Here is a 21,176-nt window from a genome sequence, read left to right as displayed (position 1 = left end):
TGAAAAAGGCCTCCTCCATTTAGGTCCTGTATTTACATAGTTAATCACTCATTAACGAACAGCCCCTAAACACGTCTTTTTCTTGTTCCATATTGTTTCCTGTTTTAATTTGCTGATATTTCTTCGACTAGTCTGCCTGTGGCAGCTCCACTTCAGGATGTGCATGCTCCTGTGTGCTCCTCATTGGAGACTGTCACCAGCAGAGTTTGCCCCTGCACCCTAGGTATCCTTGTGCTCCAATGTAAGGGCATAGTGTGGGGGTATGGCCCTGCTGGCACTTCAGTTCTGTCTCAACTACCTGCAGCTTGAGACAGAGCATTGCTGTGTTGGCTATAGTTAGCAATATGGCATGTTGCATGTCTTTTACTGTTTCTTCTTAGTGATTTTCTTTATATATTTTCCCGTTGTTTAGCACACTTTAGCATCCCCCTGTTTCATTTGCCCGATCTGGGTATTTCTTTTCTTCTTGGGCCACAATCCATGGCCTCAAGTAATGGGTTATGTTCAAGACCCCTGGCTTCAAACCCTGCCAGACCTGCCATAGGTCTCTTCCCTGCAGTGACAGACATTCAGGTGCGTCAACTGCCTGGGAAAAACTCACATCCCATCGAAATGTAAGATCTACTTAGGATTTAAAAGCAAGTCTAAAATACTGAAGGAGAACAGACTAAAACTCGTGTTGATGGAGTGTTTTCTGAGACCTGGAAGGTCTGAGTCACGCCCTATACGTCAGATTCGGTTGCGCAGAGAGCTCTGGCCACCGTCACTGCTGTGGCAGGAAGCAAAGACCCTGGGGCCCCTTTAGAACCATTCAGACCCTAAAAAAGGAGATATCCCATTCTGGAGAATAGGTTAAGAGAAGAGAAAAGTCACCTCTGGGTCCAGGCTTCAGGAGACCTCACATCCCAACACAGGTACTGCCGAGGCTCTTTCTCGACACTCAGCAACCCCCCAACCCGCCCCCCCAACCAAGATCCTGGCACTGGCTAAAAAGACAACACTGCGTACTGAGAAACTGTCAGGTAAACAACCTCAAGTGGCATCGGCATTGGCACTGGACTTGGTGCCTTTGAAGCACAAGGACTCTAAGGACAAGTTGAAATCATGGTTGGTATCTGCCAGCCAGCCAGCCAAGAAGGGTGCATGGATTGCTCTTACCACCTGACTTGTGGGGGCCCCTGTCCAGAGTCCCTGGTACCGTACTGGCTTCTGTTCCATGAGGACTGGGAGGCATCTGAGTCACCATTGCTGAGGGGTCCCTAGAGAGACGCTCTGCCAGTGCTGACTTACCTCCCGGAGTCTACTTAACCTCTGGTCCTGCCATTGACATTGGTGACTCGTCCTCCAGTACCATCATGGTCACCAGCCTCACACAAACTCTGAGGCTACTGAGAAGGATTTCCAGCCAGTACTGAGACATCCTCTGGTATCATCTAACCAGCCAAACAAGTCTTGGTATCCAGTACTGATGCCATTATTGGGCCTCTCTGGCCTCCAGTACTGACTCGAGCACTGGCACTGGTGGATACGGCGATGACACCTCATCTGATTCCGAGGTGTCCATACAAGGCTCCTCTACTTTCCTGTTCCAGACTCCCTCCCTTGAGGTGCACCCCGAGGAATAAGTTCCAACCGGAGAGGTACCTGGCAACCCTGGGATTCTGCACCCTCCCTTACACTGCACCACAGTGGGGTTATTGGAATCTGTGGGCCCCTGATGGTGACCAGGTATACCGGGTTCCATGTTGTAAGAGGGCATGTGAGGATCAACAACCGCCACCCTGGTTCTTGCTCCACAGGAGGATCTCTCAGAGGACCAAGAGCCAGAAGAGAAAGAGGAGAGATTACCTTCCCACAAATTTTCCTTCTCACCAGATGACACTACTGTGCCTCCCTGCCATTTTATGCTGAATATTTATGATTTCAAGGCCTTTCAAGATCTTCTGAAATGGATACCTTCCAAGAGACTTTACAAATTCCACTGGAGGAGATGAAGGATCCCCAGAATTCCCTGTTGGACATCCTCCATTTGTCTGCTTAGGGCAAAATCACCTTGCCCATCAATTTAATTGATGCATAGATTCAAAGGCCAGAAGGGAGGGACCATTGTGGTCATTTAGTCTGACCTGTATAATGCAGGCCATAGAACTTCCCCCAAATTATTCGTAAAGCAGATTTTTTAGAAAAACATCCAATTTTGATTTTAAAATGGTCAGTGATGGAGAATCCACCACGACCCTTGGTAAATTGTTCCAATGGTTAAATGCTTTCACTGTCAAAAATGTACACCTTATTTCAGTCTGAATTTGCCTAGCTTCAGCTTCCAGCCATTGGATTGTGTTAGACGTTTCTCTGCTAGATTGAAGAGTCCATTATTAAATATTTGTTCCCTATGTAGATGCTTATAGACTGTAATTAAGTCACCATTTAAGTTTTTCTTTGTTGGTCTCAAAGAACTCAGTCTAGATAGTTTATCGCTACACTGCATGTTTCTTATTCTTAATCACTCTTGTGGCTCTTCTCTGAACCTGCTCCAATTTAACATCCAATTTAACACATGGAATTGTGGGCCCCAGAACTGGACACAGTATTCCAGTAGTAGTTGCATCAGTGCCAAAAGCAGAGTAAAATAATCTCTGTCTTCCTACACAAGATTCCTGTTTCTACATCCCAGGATCAAATTAGCTCTTTTGGCCACTGCAACACATTGGGACCTCATGTCCAGCTGATTGTCCACCACGACTCCCTCGGTCTGTAAATAGGGCCTACATTCTTTGTTCCTAAATGTGCATATTTACATTTAGATGTATTAAAACACATTGTTTGCTTGCACCTAGTTTACCAAGCTATCCAGATTGCTCTGAATCAGTGACCCGTCCTCTTCACTATTTACCACTCCCCCAATTTTTGTGTCATCTGCAAACTTTATCAGTGATGGTTTTATGTTGTCTTTCAGGTCATTGATAAAAATGTTAAATAGCACAGGACAAGAACCAATCCCTGCAGGATCCCACTGGAAACACACTAACTTGATGATGATTCCCCATTTACAGTTATATTTTGAGACCTATAAGTTAGCCAGTTTTTAATCCATTTAATGTGTGCCATGTTAATTTTATATTATACCAGCTATTTGATCAACATGTGAGATACCAAATCAATGACTGTCTGCTGGCCGCAGCCTTTATGGCTCGGCAAATTCCAGCTACCATGCTACCTAAGTGTAAACAGACTGACAAAAATATTATATACCATCCAGAGGCTTGGAGTATATTTTTTCTTCCATCCTACACCCAGCTCCCTTGTTGTCAAGGCTGTTAATGAATGCATTTGTCAGGTGGGTATTCAGTGACTCCCCAGCTAAGTAAACAAACAAATCCCTTCTGGGGTACACAGTCCAAAAATGGCCTCAATTTCCTGCAGCCCTCCCTGGGCTCCGCCTTTAATAGTCTAACAGGGCCCATCGTGGTACCCTCTCCGTTGGCGTCAACCTGCAGCCCTCCCAAGGCTTAGGCCCCTAATTAGTCCAACTGCAGCCTATCACAGTACCCTCTCTGTTGGTGCACCTTCCTGTAGCCCTCCTGGACTCAGTCTTTAACCAGCCCAAGAGGGCCCAACACGGTACCCTTGCGTGGTCTGGCTAGGTTTCAAGATTCCTTCTCTGGAATTGAGCAGCACCCCAAGGGCTTCTTCCCTGGGGAATCTTTGCCTCTATTTGAGTCTCAGTGACCCCCAGCCTTCCTGCTAAGCCACCCCTCTTGAACTCAGTTCTCTGACCACAGCTCCCCGCTGAGTCAGTCCCAGTGTAGCCCCCTTCCCTGGGGTGCCAGAGTTCTAATTCCTTTCCTTAGGGCATAGCCACTTCCTCCAGTGGCTGGGGGGGTGGGGGCGGGGGGTGCAGTCCCACCCACTGCTCCTTGTCCCGACCCAAGGACCCTTTAAGTATAGCAGCCTTGTGCTGCGTTCCTTTACTAATTACTAAAGTTAAGATTTTGTCAGTTATTTTTAGTAAAAGTCAGGGACAGGGCACGGGCAATAGACAAAAATTCACAGAAGCCTGTGACCTGTCCCTGACTTTTACTAAAAATAACTGTGACAAAATGGGGCTGATGGGGAATGAGAGTCGGAGTCCTGCTGCGGGAGGGGAGAGGAGGGGTCCAGCTCCCATGGCGCCTGGGAGCTCCAGGGCTGGAGGCCTGTAGTGGTGAGAGTGGCAGTTTGATGGAAAGATCCAAAAGAGGTATGTGTGGGAGTTCCATTGTCACAGCCTTCTCCCACAAGGATCATCACCACAGTGCTTCCCTGTTGAACTGGGGTGAGCACTTCCAGGACTTCACAGCTCAGGACAAATGGACCAGCTGAGGAAATCCTTGTTACACTTGCCAGCCCTTCCTTACCCACATCTGGGGGAACCCAGTCATCATAATGCTGGCCAACAGAGCAGCTATGCATTCTATCATTTGGTAAGGAGGAGAAAGATCCTTTTGTTCTGAGTCAGAAAAACTGTGCAACTCGTGCATATCACACCACATATAGATCTCAGTGGAAAATTTACTATAAGGAAAACCTACCTACAGAAGTGGAAATGTTTCCACTGATCTATACCTCCTCTTGAGTCTCATGTGATGCACATTCTCAATTATGTGCCAAATTTAAAAATCATGGAATTATTGCTGAGCTCGGTTAAGGTTCACCTTGCTGCCATCACAGCTTTTCACCCCCCTATTGAGGAGTTTTCAGTTCTTCAGACACCTGACTGTGATGATGTTTATTAAGTGCCTGTTCAACGTTTTTCCTCCTGTCAAAAAACCCACTCCACCATGGGATCTCAGTTTAGTCTTCAATGTGCAGAAGAAACCTCAGTTTGAACCTATGGGGAGCTGATCCCTCCTTCCTTTGTCCCTCAGCCAGGAAGGGTGTTGGGGAGATAGGAGCCCTGATGGTTGACCCACTGTATACGGTGTTCTGTCGTAACAAGGTGACACTACATCCACACCCTCGCTTTCTACCTAAAGTTTCTTCAGAGTTCCACATTTATCAGGAGATTCACCCACCGGTGTTTCACCCCAAACCTCATTCTTCAAGAGAAGAAATACATACATTGAATGTTAGAAGAGCTCACCTTTTACCGCGACAGAACTGACCCCCTTAGGGCTTCCCCAAGGCTTTTCAGCTCTGTCATGGAATGAATAAAAGGACATCCATTCTCCACCCAAAGACTGTTATAGGATGCTTCTTAAGCTGTTACGAAGCCTCGGGGGTTTGTCCCCCTCTTAAAAGGATAGCTTATTCCACTAGGGCTCAATCTCAGAGTGGCCCTACAGAAAAACATCCTGTCTCAGACATCTGCAGGGGAGCCACCTGATCTTTGGTGCATGTTTTTCCAGCACTATGCTCCTGTGCTTGCTTCCAGAGCTGACCTGGCTTTTGGTGACCATGTTCTATAATCCATACTAAATCAGCCTCCTCAGCACGCTCCTCCCACACTCAGGATCTCCTGAAGTGAGACCCCTTAGGGACACTACTCAAAGAAGAGGGGGAAGTGACTGACTTGGTATGGTAACTGGAGTTCCTCAAGATGTGTCCCTCTGGGTGCTCCACTACCCCTGCCCCTTCCCATCTGCCTTGCAATCTTGCTAGACTTCCGTGGCTGAGAAGGAATTGGAGTGGAGGCAGTTCTTCCATCCCCTCTGCCGACCCATACACCCTTGCACCGGAGCACAAGGATATCTAGGGCGCAGACATGGACCTGTGTACTCTGCTGATCACGCACATCTTGAAGAACTCCAGTTACTGCACAAGGTTGGTAACCTCTCCTTTGTGATACATGGTGAACTACAATAAACAGAATTGGATATTAAAAGTGAAACTGGAGACACTGCTCTTGTCTTATTGTTTTCTGATTTTGTCATTCTAGGGCAGGTTTCTTTGGGACCATAGTGGAATATGGAGCAGAGAGGAAGATTTCCAGACACAGTATTTTGGGAGCCACTGTCAGTGTTGGTGTTCCACAGGGAGTGTCTCTGAAAATCAAGTCAGTTCAAGATTATAACTGTGATGTTGGTGGCTATGACTGTAACACACACTCATGTGTCTGATGCATTCAATTGGGGCACCCAAGCTAAGGTATTTTAGGCATACTGGCAACAGGAACCCAAAGGCTGTGATGCATGTACATGCCATAAAATGGAGCAGGTTGCAGCTGCTCTCACTTTCAATAGAGGGATGTGGCCCTCTAAGCCTACTTCTGTTGGAGGCTGAGCATTTCATCTGGCACTAGTGTGTAGGTATGTTAAAAATATCTGAGGGTGCATTCTAAAAATCAAGCTTAGCAAATTACTGTAAGTGGACAGATACTGAGGTGTTTTTTAAAATATCTTCAATTGCATTCCAGTTACCACAGCTTTACACACAGGCAAAAATTCAGACCAACCTAGATTGCTAGAGTTAAGAATATATCAGTTTTCCCTAGGAGCTAACATGTTGCAGCTTTCAAAGAGGTGCTAACAGAAAACTGTGTTGATAGACTCTCGTGCATATTTTCATTTTGCCAGCAGAGGGCATGACAACACTGCAGAACCTATCCAAAAACACTTAAGATCGCAGTCACAGAATCATAGAATATCAGGGTTGGAAGGGACCTCAGGAGGTCATCTAGTCCCAACCCCTGCTCAAAGCAGGACCAATCCCCAACTAAATCATCCCAGCCAGGGCTTTGTCAAGCCTGACCTTAAAAACCTTAAAGGAAGGAGATTCCCCTGGTGATAAAACTTCAGATCATGACAAACTTGCTCAAATAAATTTGACCATAAGCATCTGATGAACATTAATATTCTCCTTCCTGCAAGGCATGTGCATGAATATGATCCTTCTTTTGAGAGCATTCCTCTGTTCCTATGTAACCTTGAACGTTGGTTATCTCATGATGTGTACAGGGACCAGTAACGTTCCTGGCTTTATTGGATAGGAATCCAGGAAGCGATGGTGGGGAACAGTGCAGCAGTAGATTCTTTCACAGTAAGCAACTGCTCCTGATTTCCCTCTGGAAGGGGTGATTGTGTCTTTCCCCAATGAGTCTTGGGACCACAAGAGATTCTCTCAAGATTTTTTTAAATAGACCCCAGAACATCATTGCAGCTCCAACCAAGTATCTCCAGAGGAGACACCTGCTCCTTAAAAGTAAGGGCTCTGCCAGGCTTCAGATGTCTCCATTGCTGCTGTTCTGACTGAGTCCATGAGCTCTTCACCTTTGGGTTCAGAGTTCAGACTATCCCACTGCCTCTGGTGGTTGCTGCTGCTGAGTTGGAGCCTACGCTGTTGGCCGGCATTAAACGTATTTCGTTGTGTGCTTTAGAACTCCAGACGCGCTTTGATGAGCTGCTTTGTTCCCCTTTGTTTTAGGTTGAACAGGGCGAGCCAGACCTACTTCTTTCCTGTCCACCTGACAGATCAGCTGCTACCCAGTGCTGTTTTCTATGCCACCGTGGGACCCCTAGCTATCTACTTTGCCATGCACAGGCTAATCATCAAACCCTACCTCAGGGCACAAAAGGAGAAGTGAGTCTGAGGTCATGTGTTCTAAATACGGAGCTGGGCTCTCCTATTCAGTTGCTTTTGGAAGCGGGGTGGCAGGTAGGGGCATTTCTCTGCAGTACAATTGCTGTATTGGGAGTTAAAATGGGGAGCCTGAAGGATGATCGCTGTAAAGAATCTCCAACGCAGGCCTTGAAACCAGCCTGACTGAGGTCAGTAGGAGCATTAAGGCACTGACATGGGAAGTGCATCCTTGCACTGAATCGTATTTAATGCCTATAACTAATGTGGTGTTCAACTTCCTCATGTCAGAGAGTTGGAGAAACAAAGGGAAAGTACCGCCAGTGATGTCCAACAGAAGAAGCAGGAGGCGGAAGCTGCAGTAAGTCGTCCATTCCTCTGTCCCCAGTCTTGCCTGTTAGTTTCATCCTTGGTTATATTGTTCCATACAGCATATGCCACACACTTTGTTCTCCAGCTGTGTCCCCATTTTCATTTGCAGAACACATACCGCCTGCAGTGTAGTCAATTCTTGAGATTTTGAGTGGTGTGATTTTTGCCAGGGCTGGAGCCAGTCTACTGATGATGTGAGGAGCTCCAGCCCTCTTGGAAATTTTAGCCCTGTCTGGGGGAAAAATCCCCTTCCTGATTGGCTGCATTCCACATTTGTCTGCCTCTTGGGGAAGAGCAGCCAATCATGACCGCTGCAGCAGCAGCAGGCAGAGCTTTTCCACCTCCCCTCAGGACCCAGTGCCATTCTCACAGTAGAGAAGTGGGGCAGAAAGAGTCAAGTGTCTTATGGCAGCTCTGTGTGCCTGCCCTCCCCCCCACAGTGAGCCACAGGATGTTATCTTTGCTCCTCCCTGTTCCCATCTCCTGCCAGGCAGTACCCAGTCGGAGGGGTGGGGGGGCGGCAGCACGGGAGGAAGAACCTCTCACCGCCCCCAGCCCAGGAAGTAAGACTGAGTCTTGCCCTTCACCCCAGTGGCTGAGTGTGCTGATGTCATTGGCGAGGGCAACAGAATACAGAGCCTCCCACAAGCCACAATTGTTGGCAATCTTTCATTTCTGTGGGACACTCTACCCATGGATTGGGTGATCTCCAGACATGGACTTGGAGTCTTCCTGTCGTCCCTAACATTCCCATGCCCCGTGGCCGCAACCCCAGGGCAGTTCGAGGCATTTCCCCCTTCCCTGTGTTTTTGTTCTCATCTTCATTTTCATATTTATGCTCAGGTGAGCTCTGAGACAATGCCAAGGCCCTGGTCTGCAGGTGTCTTCCTAATTCACTTGTCCCTCGTGAGCCTTCTGAGCTAAAGGAAACTGTTCCCACTTGGAGTTCATATCTCTTTTTAAATGGAATCTGACTGCTGAATTTTATTTTGTCCTTTGTGTTGTGGCAGGTTCGGTTAATGCAAGAGTCCGTCCGGAGGATAATTGAGGCAGAGGAAGCCAGGATGGGTAAAAAGTGCAGCATGACTTACTTGTTCTGAAGGGTTCGAGGAGAGGAATGGGGAGTGGGATCCCTATAGAGATTGAAGGGCTGGGGAGAGAAGTGGAAGATAGGTATTAAGGGTGGGCAAACTTTTTGGCCCGAGGACATCATCTGGGTATGGAAATTGTATGGTGGGTCATGAATGCTCACGAAATTGGGGTTGGGGTGCAGGAGGGGGTGAGGACTCTGGCTGGGGGTGCGGACTCAGGGGTGGGGCCATAAATGAGGCGTTCAGGGTGCAGGAGGGGGTTGGGGTGCAGGATCCAGCTGGAGATGTGGGCTATGGGGCTGGGATGAGGGATTTGGGGTGTAGAAGAGTGCTCCAGGCTGGGCCCAAGCAGTTCAGAGGGCAGGAGGGGGATCAGGGCTGGGGCAGAGGGTTTGGGCACGGGGGGGTGCGGGGGGGAGGTGCGGGCTCTGGCTGGGGGTGCAGGCTCTGGGGTGGGGCTAAGGATGAGGGGTTTGGGATGCAGGAGGGTGCTCCGGGCTGGGATCGAGGGGTTCAGATCAGGGCTAGGGAAGGGGGTTGGGGTGCGGGAGGGGCTCAGGGGTGCAGGCTCCGGGCATTTACCTCAAGCAGCTCCTGGAAGCAGCGGCATGTCCCGCCTCTGGCTCCTATGCGGCGGTGTGGCCAGGCGGCTATGTGTGCCGCCCTGTCTGCAGGCGCTGCCCCTGCAGCTCCCATTGGCCAAATTTCCTGGCCAATGGGAGTTGTGGGGGTGGCGGTTGGGGTGGGAGCAGTGTGTGGAGCCCCCTGGCTGCCCCTAAACCTAGGAGCTGGAGGGGGGACATGCCACTGCTTCTGGGAGCTGCATGGAGGCGCGGCATGCGTGCGTGGAGCAGCCCCTGACCCTGCTTCCCAGCTGCAGTGCGGGAGTGGGGCAAGCCCCAGACCCTGCTCCCCAGCAGGAGTTCAAGGGCCAAATTAAATCGGCTGGCGGGCCAGATGTGGCCTGCAGGCCTAGTTTGCTCACCCGTGATCTAGAATCTTAATTCTTTAATTAATGTCCTAGGGTTTACACTTGCAAAGATAATGTTCCAAAAGTGAAGTGAGCATAATTGATGTAGTGACATCTTCCTGAGTCTGCAGACAGCCTGAAATGATCTCTGAGAAGTGGGAGTTGTCACTTTTATGTCCATTCTAGGTTAACTCCAGATCTTAATGACAACTGTTAAAGTGACACTGTGGCTCTACCTTGGGATGGCCCTGGGTGGGGAAGTGGGGTTTGGGGGCTGTTGTATGTGCCTCAGTCCCTGGGGGAGGTTCACCACTCATTTGATTTGGTGTTACAGGGGATCGGGTCAGTGTAGGAATTTTCCTTACGTCCTAGTTGAAACACTCCTTTCGTTCCCAGGTTGGACTTGGCCTAGCATTGTGCATGATTTTGAAATTTTTTGAGGCAAGCTCTGTATTTGCCCTTCCAACACTGTTTCTTGAAAACGGTTCCCTCAGGCAGTATGAGAAGAATGCTAGGAAAAGGGGTGGGCTGATCTCTTCATCAGCTTCTCTGCAGGTACCTGGGGGAGCCTTTTGCCATATCTTTGTTCTTGTGTGGAATGCAGGTTTGATTGTAGTGAACGCCTGGTATGGGAAATTTGTCAATGACAATAGCAGGAAGAACGAGAAGGTGAAAGTCATAGATGTGACTGTGCCCCTGCAGTGCTTGGTGAAGGACTCTAAGCTTATCCTCACAGAGGCCTCTAAGGTATGCAATGACATGTGCTGAATTGCCTTGTGGGTGTTCACCTTTGCTGCTGGCCCTGCATATCTCAGTCCTGCACAACAGCATCCTCCCCTGGCAGAGTGCAGGCAAACAAACCAGAAGTAAACTCTAATCCAGAACAAGTGCATCCACAGAAGGAGCTGCTCTAAAGCACTCTTAAATGATAGGTGTTCATGTTGGTTATTTAAACTCTTAACAGAGCTGACTCTTTTCCTGAATGTCCATGGCTTGTATAGGGAACAGAAGGCCTCGCTCAAGTATATTATCAGATATGTAATAACTACTGTAGGTGAGTGGGAGAATCAGATGCATTTAGCTAATGTTGGATGTTAAAGGGACACTGTCATCTTGAAAATGTCTGAAAATTATTTACCTGCTATTGTTATAAATAATGCCTAAAACCACTAGCAGAAAGATTAGAGGGGGAATTATTTTTTTATTTACTTTGAATTTACTTTACCTTGGCTGCATTTCGTAGTCACTTCTGCTGACTTCCCTACACAGTCAGTTTCCCTTGTTGTTTGTGAGAGTCTCTCACTCAGCTGCAGGGGGAGAAAAATACTTAATAAAATAGGAAAATTAAATTATAAAACCAGCCTTTTGGCAGGTGTAATTGAAAGTGTCTTTTAACTAATGTTTTACATTAGTTAGTTGGTGTTGATGGTGTCCCTTGTGAAGGAGACCAGCTTCAACTCCTTTTAAAACTCCCTCTATTGTAACCTAAAAGCACGAGTGGAAGAGCTGTGAGAGTGCTCAGTGTGTTGTTTTTGTTGTTAAAGACTGGCCTGCCTGGGTTCTATGACCCCTGTGTGGGCGAAGAGAAGAGTTTGAAAGTGCTGTATCAGTTTCGGGGAGTTCTACATCAAGTGATGTCTGCTGACAGCGAGGCCCTTAGGATACCAAAGCAATGTAAGTAGCAAGGATTGCTTTCTCCTTCCTTCAGTCACCAAGCCCCAATTCCAGCAGAGAGGACAGGATCTCCTCAGGCCCCCCCACAATTCACTGGGGTGCACTCCACCCCAGTATCTGGCATCAGTGATGCCTTGCTGTTGCTGGTTGGGATGTCTCAATTGTGCAAGTGCTCTTCCAGGGACACTGGTACCATTAGCTCTGAGGAGTTAGCCTGTTCTGGATCAGAGTGGTAGCCATGTTAGTCTGGATCTGTAAAAGCAGCAAAGAGTCCTGTGGCACCTTATAGACTAACAGACGTATCGGAGCATAAGCTTTCGGAGGTGAATACCCACTTCGTCAGATATTCACCCACAAAAGCTTATGCTCCAATACATCTGTTGGTCTATAAGGTGCCACAGGACTCTTTGCCTGTTCTGGATGTCTCTCTAATGAATAGTTGCATTGTGATTTGGCTAAAGAGTACAAGTCCTTTCTAAACCAGTCTTGGCACCTCAGACTGTGTGCTATCCTTTGAAAAATTATGGTTTCTGAGTCATCAATCTCTTTCTTTTGATAGTGGGTGAGAGTCTTGCATTCAGTGATTTCCTTTGCTGCTAGTAATTCTGTTCTGCAAATGACACTATGGTAAATGTTGCTGAGAATTAGGACATCTCTATTAACAAACATGAACTGAGTCCCTTTGTTCTTAACAGCTCACAGGATTGATGCGGATGGCTAATGTGGTGAGAAAACAGGGTGTCATGTATGGTACCTGAACCAACAGAAGCTGCAAAACCTTCCCCCTGGATTCTGCAAGTTTGAAACAGAAACGGAGATGTTTTTATTTTTATGATCCATATAGAAGGTGGTGTCATACCAATTATGTTAAGGGGTAACAAGAGAAAACCTGCTCTTACAGGTACCTCCAAGGCAATACTGCCCTGGATTGTGGCTTGGCAGCCAATAGGGAACATGGCTGAGAGCATGCAGTGCTCTCTGTGTGCCCATCCCCTGCCTGGGAGGTGTGAGGGGGAGAGCCCTAGCTGTCATGTGTCCAAGCCCTTCCTGCTGTGAGTTAACTGCAGCTCATTTGTCCAGTCTCATTGTTTCCTCTCCCTGTCAGCAAGATGGGAAGTGGAGGAGGCTCTTGGCGCTCACTTTCCCTCAAGCTTACAGAGTTGGGGTTAAGTTAACTGAAAACAAGTAGCTAATTTAACCCTTTCTGCTCCTAAGGGGAAAGTGAAGTTTGTGGCCACCTCCTAAGAATCCTCTCTGTCAATCTGGTTACTGGACAGAGGATGTGCTGTTCACCCCACTTCTGTATTTAAAATGTTCTTTTTGTTTAAGGACAAGTATGTTTGGAATGAAGTTCTCTGCTTTTTCTAATCACGTGGACCTTTTTCAGCATGCTTCCATCCAGCTGCTAGTAGCATTTGTTCCAAGCACTAGTACTACTCCAGATTAATTATAGATTATAACCACTGTCCATGTCAAATTAATTTTGCTCTTCCTCACCCAAGGACTGCATGTTGTTTTAAGTGTAGAGATGTGCCAAATAGGAGGAGGAACTGAAAACTTCGAAACAGAGACTGCCACCTGTCTGAGTGGCTAGATTCCCTCGAATAGCCTTAGGATACAATCCCTGCCTGTGATTTACCTGACCTCCAGCGAGGTGCACTCTTGCTCTACCAACCTAGCTGAAAGCAGCAGGGCTGCTGGAAATAGCACTATTAAGTATCTGGCATCTTAGTACTTTTAGATATTTATATAAAAGGGAGAGTGGTGGCTATTATGCAGGCACTGAAATGTAGTTCTGCTCTTGGCCAGTCCTGGGTGGGCCTTCATCACTTATATGCAAGAGATTTAGAAAGAAGCATGTATTGACAGAGGCATTGTTGCTACTGCTAATTACTGGAGTAAATAACTTCCTGACATGCACCTTGGCCCCTTATTTCTGTAGTGTAACTGCTGTTCTGTTTACTTATGTCAGTCCTATCTCCCCCTCACAAGCGTGAAATCACATCAGGGAATTTCATTTGCAATAGTCCTTGTCCAAGAGCAGGTTTATCACAGCTATTCCAGGAAAGCTGATGATTATCTCTCCCCTCCTTGCTCCTACAATCAAGTGCTGCTTGCCAGGTTTTTTATCAGAAAAATCTCACCTTTTTATGCGTGAACAGCGCCTGTTCTAGGAATGCATTTCATTCACTACCATCTCACAGTGTTCTTTGATCTGAAGCTAAGTGTCAACTGTGCAATAAATTTTGTGTTCAATCAATTTTCAGTTGAAAACTGCCCGGTGTTTCCTTTGCTGCAGATGGATCTTCCACACTTTGATTACGTAACCTTGTTTAAAGCTGGTGGAAGAGAAAACACTGTATTGTCATAATAAATCCTCTTTGAAAGCTGTGGGTGGTGAGTTAGTTATATTTTTATAAATATAAGCTTGGACTCTTGCAAATCCTTCCTCAAGACCCACTGTGAATGGTGGTTTTTACAGTAAGTTGCTAAGTGATGATGGCTGGGCAGGATGCCAGCATCTTCAATAAAATACTCAAATGTGCATCAACTCTTCCACCTCTCACCAGCTTTTTATTTTATTATTGTATCTTAGTCTCAGATGTAAGCTCTTCTTAGGAAGGAACTGTCTCATCTGTGTTTGTAGGGTGCTTAGAACGATGTTGCTATGGCTACTGTAACAGAATTTCTCGTAACAGGGTTGTGTGGGAATTGAGTGAAGGCTGAGATGCGAAGTAGTGGTAGGTATAAAATAGCAGTAAAACATTTGCTGTTAAGTCATAAAGTCATTTTTCTTATAATTAACATTAGCTTAACTAAATGTAATTGCCAGAAAAGTTCCCAGAGTCTCTTCTCACACACCCATATGCACCTGGCATTCTTTCTTTATTATAAAGGCATTTAGATTACAAATGCTGAGGCAAGAAGTGCGGGTTTGGGGAATTTTTTACATGCTATTTCTCAGCCAAGCTTCCTTCCCTAGTTCTCATTTGACCATGTGCATGCTGGGTAGTTATGATGTATGTGAACTTTAAGCTATGCTCATTAGAAACAGTAGTGAGTAGGTTACTCACTATTAAAATACTCTAGGCGGCAGCCTGTTGAACCACAGTTCTTGCTGGTAGACGAGTGTTCAGAAAGTCAGGCCCTGTTCCCTCCCAGGAGGCTGTCTGGCCTGGTGTTTTTGCTGCTCCTTTTTGCAGGCCTGGAGCCGCACAAACATCCTCCTCAGTGCCATGCTTTTAACCTTCAGGCGTTTTCGCAGTTTTTCATTTTCCTCTAGTGCCTGGAAGAGTTTTTGTTTTAAGGAAGCACGGTCACTGACAGCATAGCTGTGATCTGAGGTCTGAACTGGGTGGTGTCTCTGCACTGGGGGCCTGGATGGCAGCAGCCAGGCCTCCACTTCTGTTGCCTTAGTTGTACTAACCTGAAAAGAATATAGGGAGTGAAAGTGAGGGATGCAGAGATTGGCTAGATGGGTATTATACAGGGAGACACTATGCAAGCTTCTTCCACAACATGACTAATGTGCCACATCCTGAGCAGCCCCCATTCCAATCCAGGGAGTCAAGCAGAAGCTTTCCTACTCGTCATGCTACTTTGCCTGTCTCTCTGAGACTGAAGTGTCTCCATATTTCACAGGTTAGGTTTGCATTCTCCCCAATGTACAGTAAGAGGAAGCAATTTGCTCAGCACACAGCTAGTCAGTCGCAGACCCAACAATATAATCCAGGTCTCCTGACTCCCCAGTTCCTGCAGTGACCCCTAGAGAATTTTTTTTCAGCAAATTGTGTAGTAGTTTTTGTAATGGACAGATATCCCCAAAGCTCAGCACTGAACTCTTAACGTGGGACCTTCTGTGTTTGAAGTCAAATCCCCAGAAACTAGCAGTGGCTGGGCTCTTACCCAATCCCCTGAATATACTTCATGAAAACTGAATTATTCTTGAAGCAAGGTCAAGTCACCAAAGCTCAACAGGTGCCTGCTCTCCAGTTCTGTAAGAATCTTAAGTTTTCAAGACAAGAGTGTACAGGTCTGCTACAGCCAGTTCTTCTCCATATGAAGTAACAAAACATTCACTCATTTCTGTTTCCCTATCTCTGTAGTGCTTCGAGCTCAGCTGTGTGTAACTGTCAACTGATTTTGCCTAAGATGTGAGGTAAAGTGACTAACTCTTACCTCTTCTATTGGTTCCTCTGTTGTACTGGGTTGGGGCTCTTGATGCAGAACAGTTTCTACATCTAATCTCCTTCCATCCTCTGTCCTTGTAAAGTCCTAAAGAGACCAGGAGAATTACCCAACCTCAAGCAGCTCCTATTTTCAACACCCCTGTTGTTAAAGTTTCAAGTGATCTCTGTTCCAGAAGAGATTGTCAGTGTAAATGAGCCATACACTCCCTTTAGGCCTTCATTTTTATTTCAACATAAAGTACAAAATTACTAACTGGAATTAAAATAGAAGTGATAAGCAATTGGGACTGAAATTTTTAGCTTGCTCCAATGCCATCCAGTGAAAATACTCACTTCGCACAGTTTGGCATATTAGACAAGTATCTACAAAAAGGGGGTATTTCAGTGAGAAAGGACCCCAAATCCTAGACAGAATCATAATGTGCTCTACAGCAAAATGCAGCATTGCCCTCAGGTTAAAAAAAAAAAAAGGATGCAAAAGGCTGGAAGGGACAAATATACCTTAGGCAATCTGGAATCCTCAGCATCAGATAGAGGGCTCTTTTCCTTCCTGATTTGCTATAGTAAGGACAAGGCCCTGAGGTTAGTGTGACATTTCTGAGAATCCCAGTGTTACTTGTTGCCCAAGTCTGACTCCCATTTGGAAGGCAAACACATGCGACATTCTTGGCTCTCCAAGGAAAAATGACAGCAGTAAAAAATGATCACAGTTCTCAAGACAATGTAATATTGTATCCTTAAGCTTCACACAAGGTTTTAACAAAAATTTCCTCTGTTTGACTAAGCAAAATGGGAATAAGACTGGGTGATGTGTATACATGCATAAACTCTGTTTATGTAAGGTCAGTTATAACTAACCCACAATCAATTCCAGGTGAACTAGCATCCCCCTGAGACCTGGTAGGACCTTCTCCCCCTTTACTTTTGAAAGGGGTAGGACTGTTGGTATAATAGCACTCATTCCAGGTTTTTAGCTAGAACTGAGGGGGAGAGAACTTGTGGCTACTCTAGCCAAGAGTGATGATCGTTTTGTCTTATGTACTATTTAAATTGTTACAAGGAGAGTGGAACATGCTTCCCTCATATGTCAGTATTTTAAACATGTATGGTTTGCATGAATAAATGTGTGGGAATTCACTTTGAGGACGAGGGAATCTGTGTGCAGGATACCATTTTTCAAGAACCTCTTTCACAGGTTAGAAATCAGAATCTGTTGTTGCAGCATATTGACAAGTTAAGTGTAAGGAGAGAGGCTAAAGATTAATTATTATTAACAGGAGCACTTAGTGTTTTCCCAGCACTGCGAGCAGCTCAAGTGCATTAAACACACGATTGGATCGAACCACTCGATACGGCATTTTTACTACTGATTTCAGTGGGAGCAGACTTAGGTTAAGAGTGGTTGGGAATTGACTATCATAAAAATCCATAACAGGGAGTGACTCCTTGGCTAATGCAAGGGGCAAAGCACTTGGGACACTGAAGAACAGCTCACACGGTATGTGAAATAAAGTGATGCCCTTTGTGAGCAGTGTCAGTTATGTTGTCCCCATGGTACAGAAGGAGAAAGGGGGGAGCGCAGTGACCAATAAGCTCCCCAGTGTCTCACACAGCCCAATTCACAGCCCCTGCTCTACCCAGTAGCTCCTACCCCTCTCCCACAACCAGGGCTAGAACCCAGTAGGGTTACTAAGCCTCCAGGATTGGCCCGGAGTCTCCGGGAATTAATCTTTAATTAAAGATTGTTATGTGATGAAATCTCCAGGAATACATCCAACCAAAATTGGCAACCCTAGAGCTCGGCCCCTGTCTGGCTCACCCTGACGGTGCGGGGGAAGGCGAAGAGCGTGGGCACGGCGTTGGGCTTGAGGTTGGTGCGGTTGCCGAAGGCGCTGAAGCAGTCCGGCTGGAAGTGCTGCGAGCAGAGCACCGTGTGCGAGCTGGGCTGGAAATTGCCACGGCCGATGTTCCCCACCCAGCGCGCCAGCAGCTCGGGCCGGCTCAATGGGAACCTGCCAGAGACAGCGGGGTGAGGCAGGCTGTGCCCGGGGGAGGGGCCGGGCCCCGGTACCTGAGGGAAGGGGGGCAGGGAGGGGCCGGTATTTGTGGAAGGGGGCCGGTATTTGTGGAAGGGGGCCGGGGGAGGGGCCGGCCCCTGATACCTGAGGGAAGGGGGGCAGGGGGAAGGGGCCGGTACCTGGGGGGAGGGCAGGGGCCAGGCAGTACCTGTGGAAGGGGGGTGGGGAGGGGCCGGGCCCCAATACCTGAGAGAAGGGGGCCGGTACATGTGGAAGGGTGGCGGGGGGGGGCGGACCCTGATACCTGAGGGAAGGGGGCTGGTACCTGTGGCTGGGGGCCGGGGAGGGGCCAGTACCTGAGGGAAGGGGGGCTGGGGGAGGGGCCGGGCGGTACCTGAGGGAAGCCGGGGCCGGGGAGGGGCCGGGCGGTACCTGAGGGAAGCGGGGGCCGGGGCCGGGGAGGGGCCGGGCGGTACCTGAGGGAAGCGGGGGCCGGGGCCGGGGAGGGGCCGGGCGGTACCTGAGGGAAGGGAGAGGGGCCGGGGCTGGGGGCCGGGCGGTACCTGAGGGAAGGGAGAGGGGCCGGGGCTGGGGGCCGGGGAGGGGCCGGCGGTACCTGAGGGAAGGGGGCCGGGCGGTACCCGTGGAATGGGGGCCGGGGCCGGGGCCGGGGCCGGGCGGTACCTGAGGGAATCGGGGGCTGGGGCCGGGGCCGGGGAGGGGCCGGCGGTACCTGAGGGAAGGGGGCTGGGGGCCGGGGCCGGGGCCGGGCGGTACCTGAGGGAAGGGGGCTGGGGCCGGGGCCGGGCGATACCTGTGGAAGGGGGGCCGGGGAGGGGCCGGGCGGTACCTGAGGGAATCGGGGGCTGGGGCCGGGGCCGGGAAGGGGGCTGGGGGCCGGGCGGTACCCGTGGAATGGGGGCCGGGGCGCCGGGGCCGGGCGGTACCTGTGGAAGGTGAGCTGCTGCCGGCGGCGGCTGCTATAGCGGTTGCTGCACCGAAGCGCCGCGCACGATTTGGGCATCGCCCCGCGCTTTGCCCCCAACAAAGATGGCTGCGCCCCTCCTCGGACCCTCGTCGCCCCCTAGCGGGGCGGATTTCCCGCGCGGGGGCCAAGCGGTCTGGCTGGCCCCGCCCCGGGGCAGAGAGCGAGACTCCGCCCGTCAATGACAGCCTTTCCCAGCATGCATCGCGCCTCCTTTCTTTCACGCCTGCTCCCAGCGCCCCTGGACGTCACGGGTTGTGCGCAGGGCAGGCTGGGAGCTGTAGTTTCTGGGCCGCAGGGCAGGCTGGGAGCTGTAGTTCGAGCAGTCGCTGCCCCGCCTGAGGGGCGGGGAGGAGTGGGTCACTCGCGCGCCCCCTGCTGCGCCTGGGCCGCGCCCGTGGGGAGCTGGGGGCTCCGCGGAGAAACGCCCGCGAGCGCCGGCTCCCCTGCCCCGCCCGTGACCCCCTGGGCGGCTCAGCCCCCCGCCCCGGCGCTTGGTGAGGGAGCGGAGGCCCCCAGCTTACCGGCGGCAGGAGCTGGGGCGGTAAAAGATCGCCCAACAGCTTGAGCCCCGACAGTCCGGCCACCCTCCCTCTGCCAGGGCCCCTGGCCTCCCGGCTTGCCCTCAGCCCGTCCTCCCTGGCAAAGAAAATACAGCCGCCAAAATCCGCTTCTCCTCCCCGCACCCTCCCCAACAAGCTGCTTCTCCTCAGCTCCGCGGGGCGTTGCCCCTCTGTCCCCGGCTGCGCCTGCCTGTTACCTCAGAACCCACCCCCCCCACCCCCCATGCCCGCCCGACTGCCAGCTTCACCCCTCTGCCCCTCTCAGTCGGATGGCCTCCCTGCACTGAGCTGTAGGCCTTCTCTCCAAGGTCCACTCCGCCATGCATCCAGGTCATAAGAGCTGGAGGAGTAGATGGGGACAGACACTGGCTAAAGAACAAGATATATAAAATTGTATATATTTGATGGCATCACCCCACCCCCCATTTCATTTGATTTTGTATATTGCAAGCTCCACCTAGCCCTACTGGACACTTATTAGGGCCTCTGTCCCCTATGGAAACAATAGAAGCCTAACTTCCAACCCAGGGAGGAAAAAGCAAGGAGAAAATGATCACATTAATGGATGCTTCATATTTTTAAGAAAAAAAAGTACCATTTGTTAAAATAACGACTTTTAATGAAAAAATAAAGCTCTGAATTAACTTGTAATCATACATGGATGAAAATGATTAACTCAAAACACATGGAGATGTTTGTTCCTTCTACCTAACATTGTAACATGCTGGGGTTGTCAGACACCATCTATTGGGGGGTAAATCTGCAAAGGTAACAGAACAATAGTCAAAAGAGTTAAAAGTAGTCTTGAACCTCTAAGAAACAGAGGCAGCTCACTTGGCAGTTTCTTGTATTTCTCCCATAAAACAATAGGAACTTATCCTACAGTGGTCCAGTCGTACTGCAGACATGCTGTAGCCACAAAGATGCCAACACTTGCATCAGGTCAAACCCTTACACAGACTGTGAACAGAATCTTCTTCCAAAGCCTTTTATGTTGCAGTGAAAACAGCAACACTTGCGAACTTTGGTTATTTATCTGGCTGCAGAAGACAGCCCTAAGAGGCAAATCTTTGGCAAACTCCTGGTTCCATTTAGCTTCTGGTAGGTAGTGTATCATGGTTGTCTTAGATATTAGTGGAGCTGTTTATAAAACCAGATTTCAATTGCTGCAGCTATAAATCAAATTCATGTTATGGGCTTTTCAAACTGCACCAAGTTTTTAAATGGGCAGTAAAATAAAATAGTGCAGTTCTATCATAATGATAAAAAGTAATGGATCTTTTCCATCATTAGGTCCCATCTAATCAAGCCCCTGGACATTGTAGGACTATGCTATACAATCTGTTCCAGTGCTCGGCGCAGCCTAGTGTTAAATGTCCAAAAGGGGGTCCTTGACACTGCCAGGATGTTTTTCCTGATAAATCAGTATTCAAATAATGTGGCAGTCTGATACAAAGCATCTGCTGCATTGATTCCTGGCAGTTCGATCTTCTTTCAGATATAAATGAACATCAGTTAGTGACTCCTGCTCATCTAATATTCTGACAGGACAGGATGTCCATTGTTCATTAAGCATCATATGATTTAGGAGAATTCTCTCAAGAACAAAAATCCAGTTTGTGCAATAAATACAATGTATTCTCACTTTGGTCATTTAAAAGGCCTGCACCTTAGTGGCCTCACGTATCAGTCTTGTTTCCCTGAAGCATTCTCTAGACCAGTGACAACTGCGCTAACTGCTCCTGAAAAGGGCAGTCAA

The 21,176-nt window shown here is 48.7% G+C and overlaps 2 protein-coding genes across 10 annotated transcripts in view; one reads left to right on the top strand and one right to left on the bottom strand.

Moving 5' to 3' along the window:
* Nucleotides 1-14,054, top strand: part of DNAJC11 (DnaJ heat shock protein family (Hsp40) member C11) — a 73,400-nt gene extending 59,346 nt beyond the window's left edge. Inside the window, exons 10-16 of the mRNA XM_037881117.2 lie at nt 5,918-6,034; nt 7,402-7,557; nt 7,846-7,915; nt 8,937-8,994; nt 10,592-10,734; nt 11,532-11,661; nt 12,357-14,054. Of these exons, the coding sequence (XP_037737045.1) occupies nt 5,918-6,034; nt 7,402-7,557; nt 7,846-7,915; nt 8,937-8,994; nt 10,592-10,734; nt 11,532-11,661; nt 12,357-12,382 (700 nt within the window). The 3' untranslated portion in view covers nt 12,383-14,054. The remainder of the gene's footprint in view (nt 1-5,917; nt 6,035-7,401; nt 7,558-7,845; nt 7,916-8,936; nt 8,995-10,591; nt 10,735-11,531; nt 11,662-12,356) is intronic.
* The window catches only part of THAP3 (THAP domain containing 3), a 43,400-nt gene extending 24,331 nt beyond the window's left edge, over nt 1-19,069 (bottom strand). For 2 of the 9 annotated variants that reach the window (XM_043531667.1, XM_043531666.1), the window contains exons 1-5: nt 18,817-19,065; nt 17,671-17,863; nt 16,353-16,409; nt 15,841-15,936; nt 11,213-11,294 (exon numbers count right to left, since the gene is read on the bottom strand). In XM_043531667.1, coding sequence (XP_043387602.1) covers nt 11,213-11,294; nt 15,841-15,936; nt 16,353-16,409; nt 17,671-17,863; nt 18,817-18,893 — 505 coding nt within the window. In that variant the 5' untranslated portion in view covers nt 18,894-19,065. Of the gene's footprint in view, nt 1-4,086; nt 5,836-7,779; nt 9,077-11,193; nt 15,089-15,840; nt 15,937-16,352; nt 16,410-17,670; nt 17,864-18,816 lie in introns of those variants that run through there. The other 7 variants (XM_043531660.1, XM_043531663.1, XM_043531664.1 and 4 more) reach the window with 7 other exon arrangements.
* Nucleotides 19,070-21,176: the final 2,107 nt, after the last annotated feature.

Source organism: Chelonia mydas, chromosome 18, assembly GCF_015237465.2.
Source record: "Chelonia mydas isolate rCheMyd1 chromosome 18, rCheMyd1.pri.v2, whole genome shotgun sequence".
Taxonomy (NCBI): domain Eukaryota; kingdom Metazoa; phylum Chordata; order Testudines; family Cheloniidae; genus Chelonia; species Chelonia mydas.
Note: the sequence above shows the minus strand (reverse complement) of the source record. Positions and strands in the feature narration are given on the sequence as shown.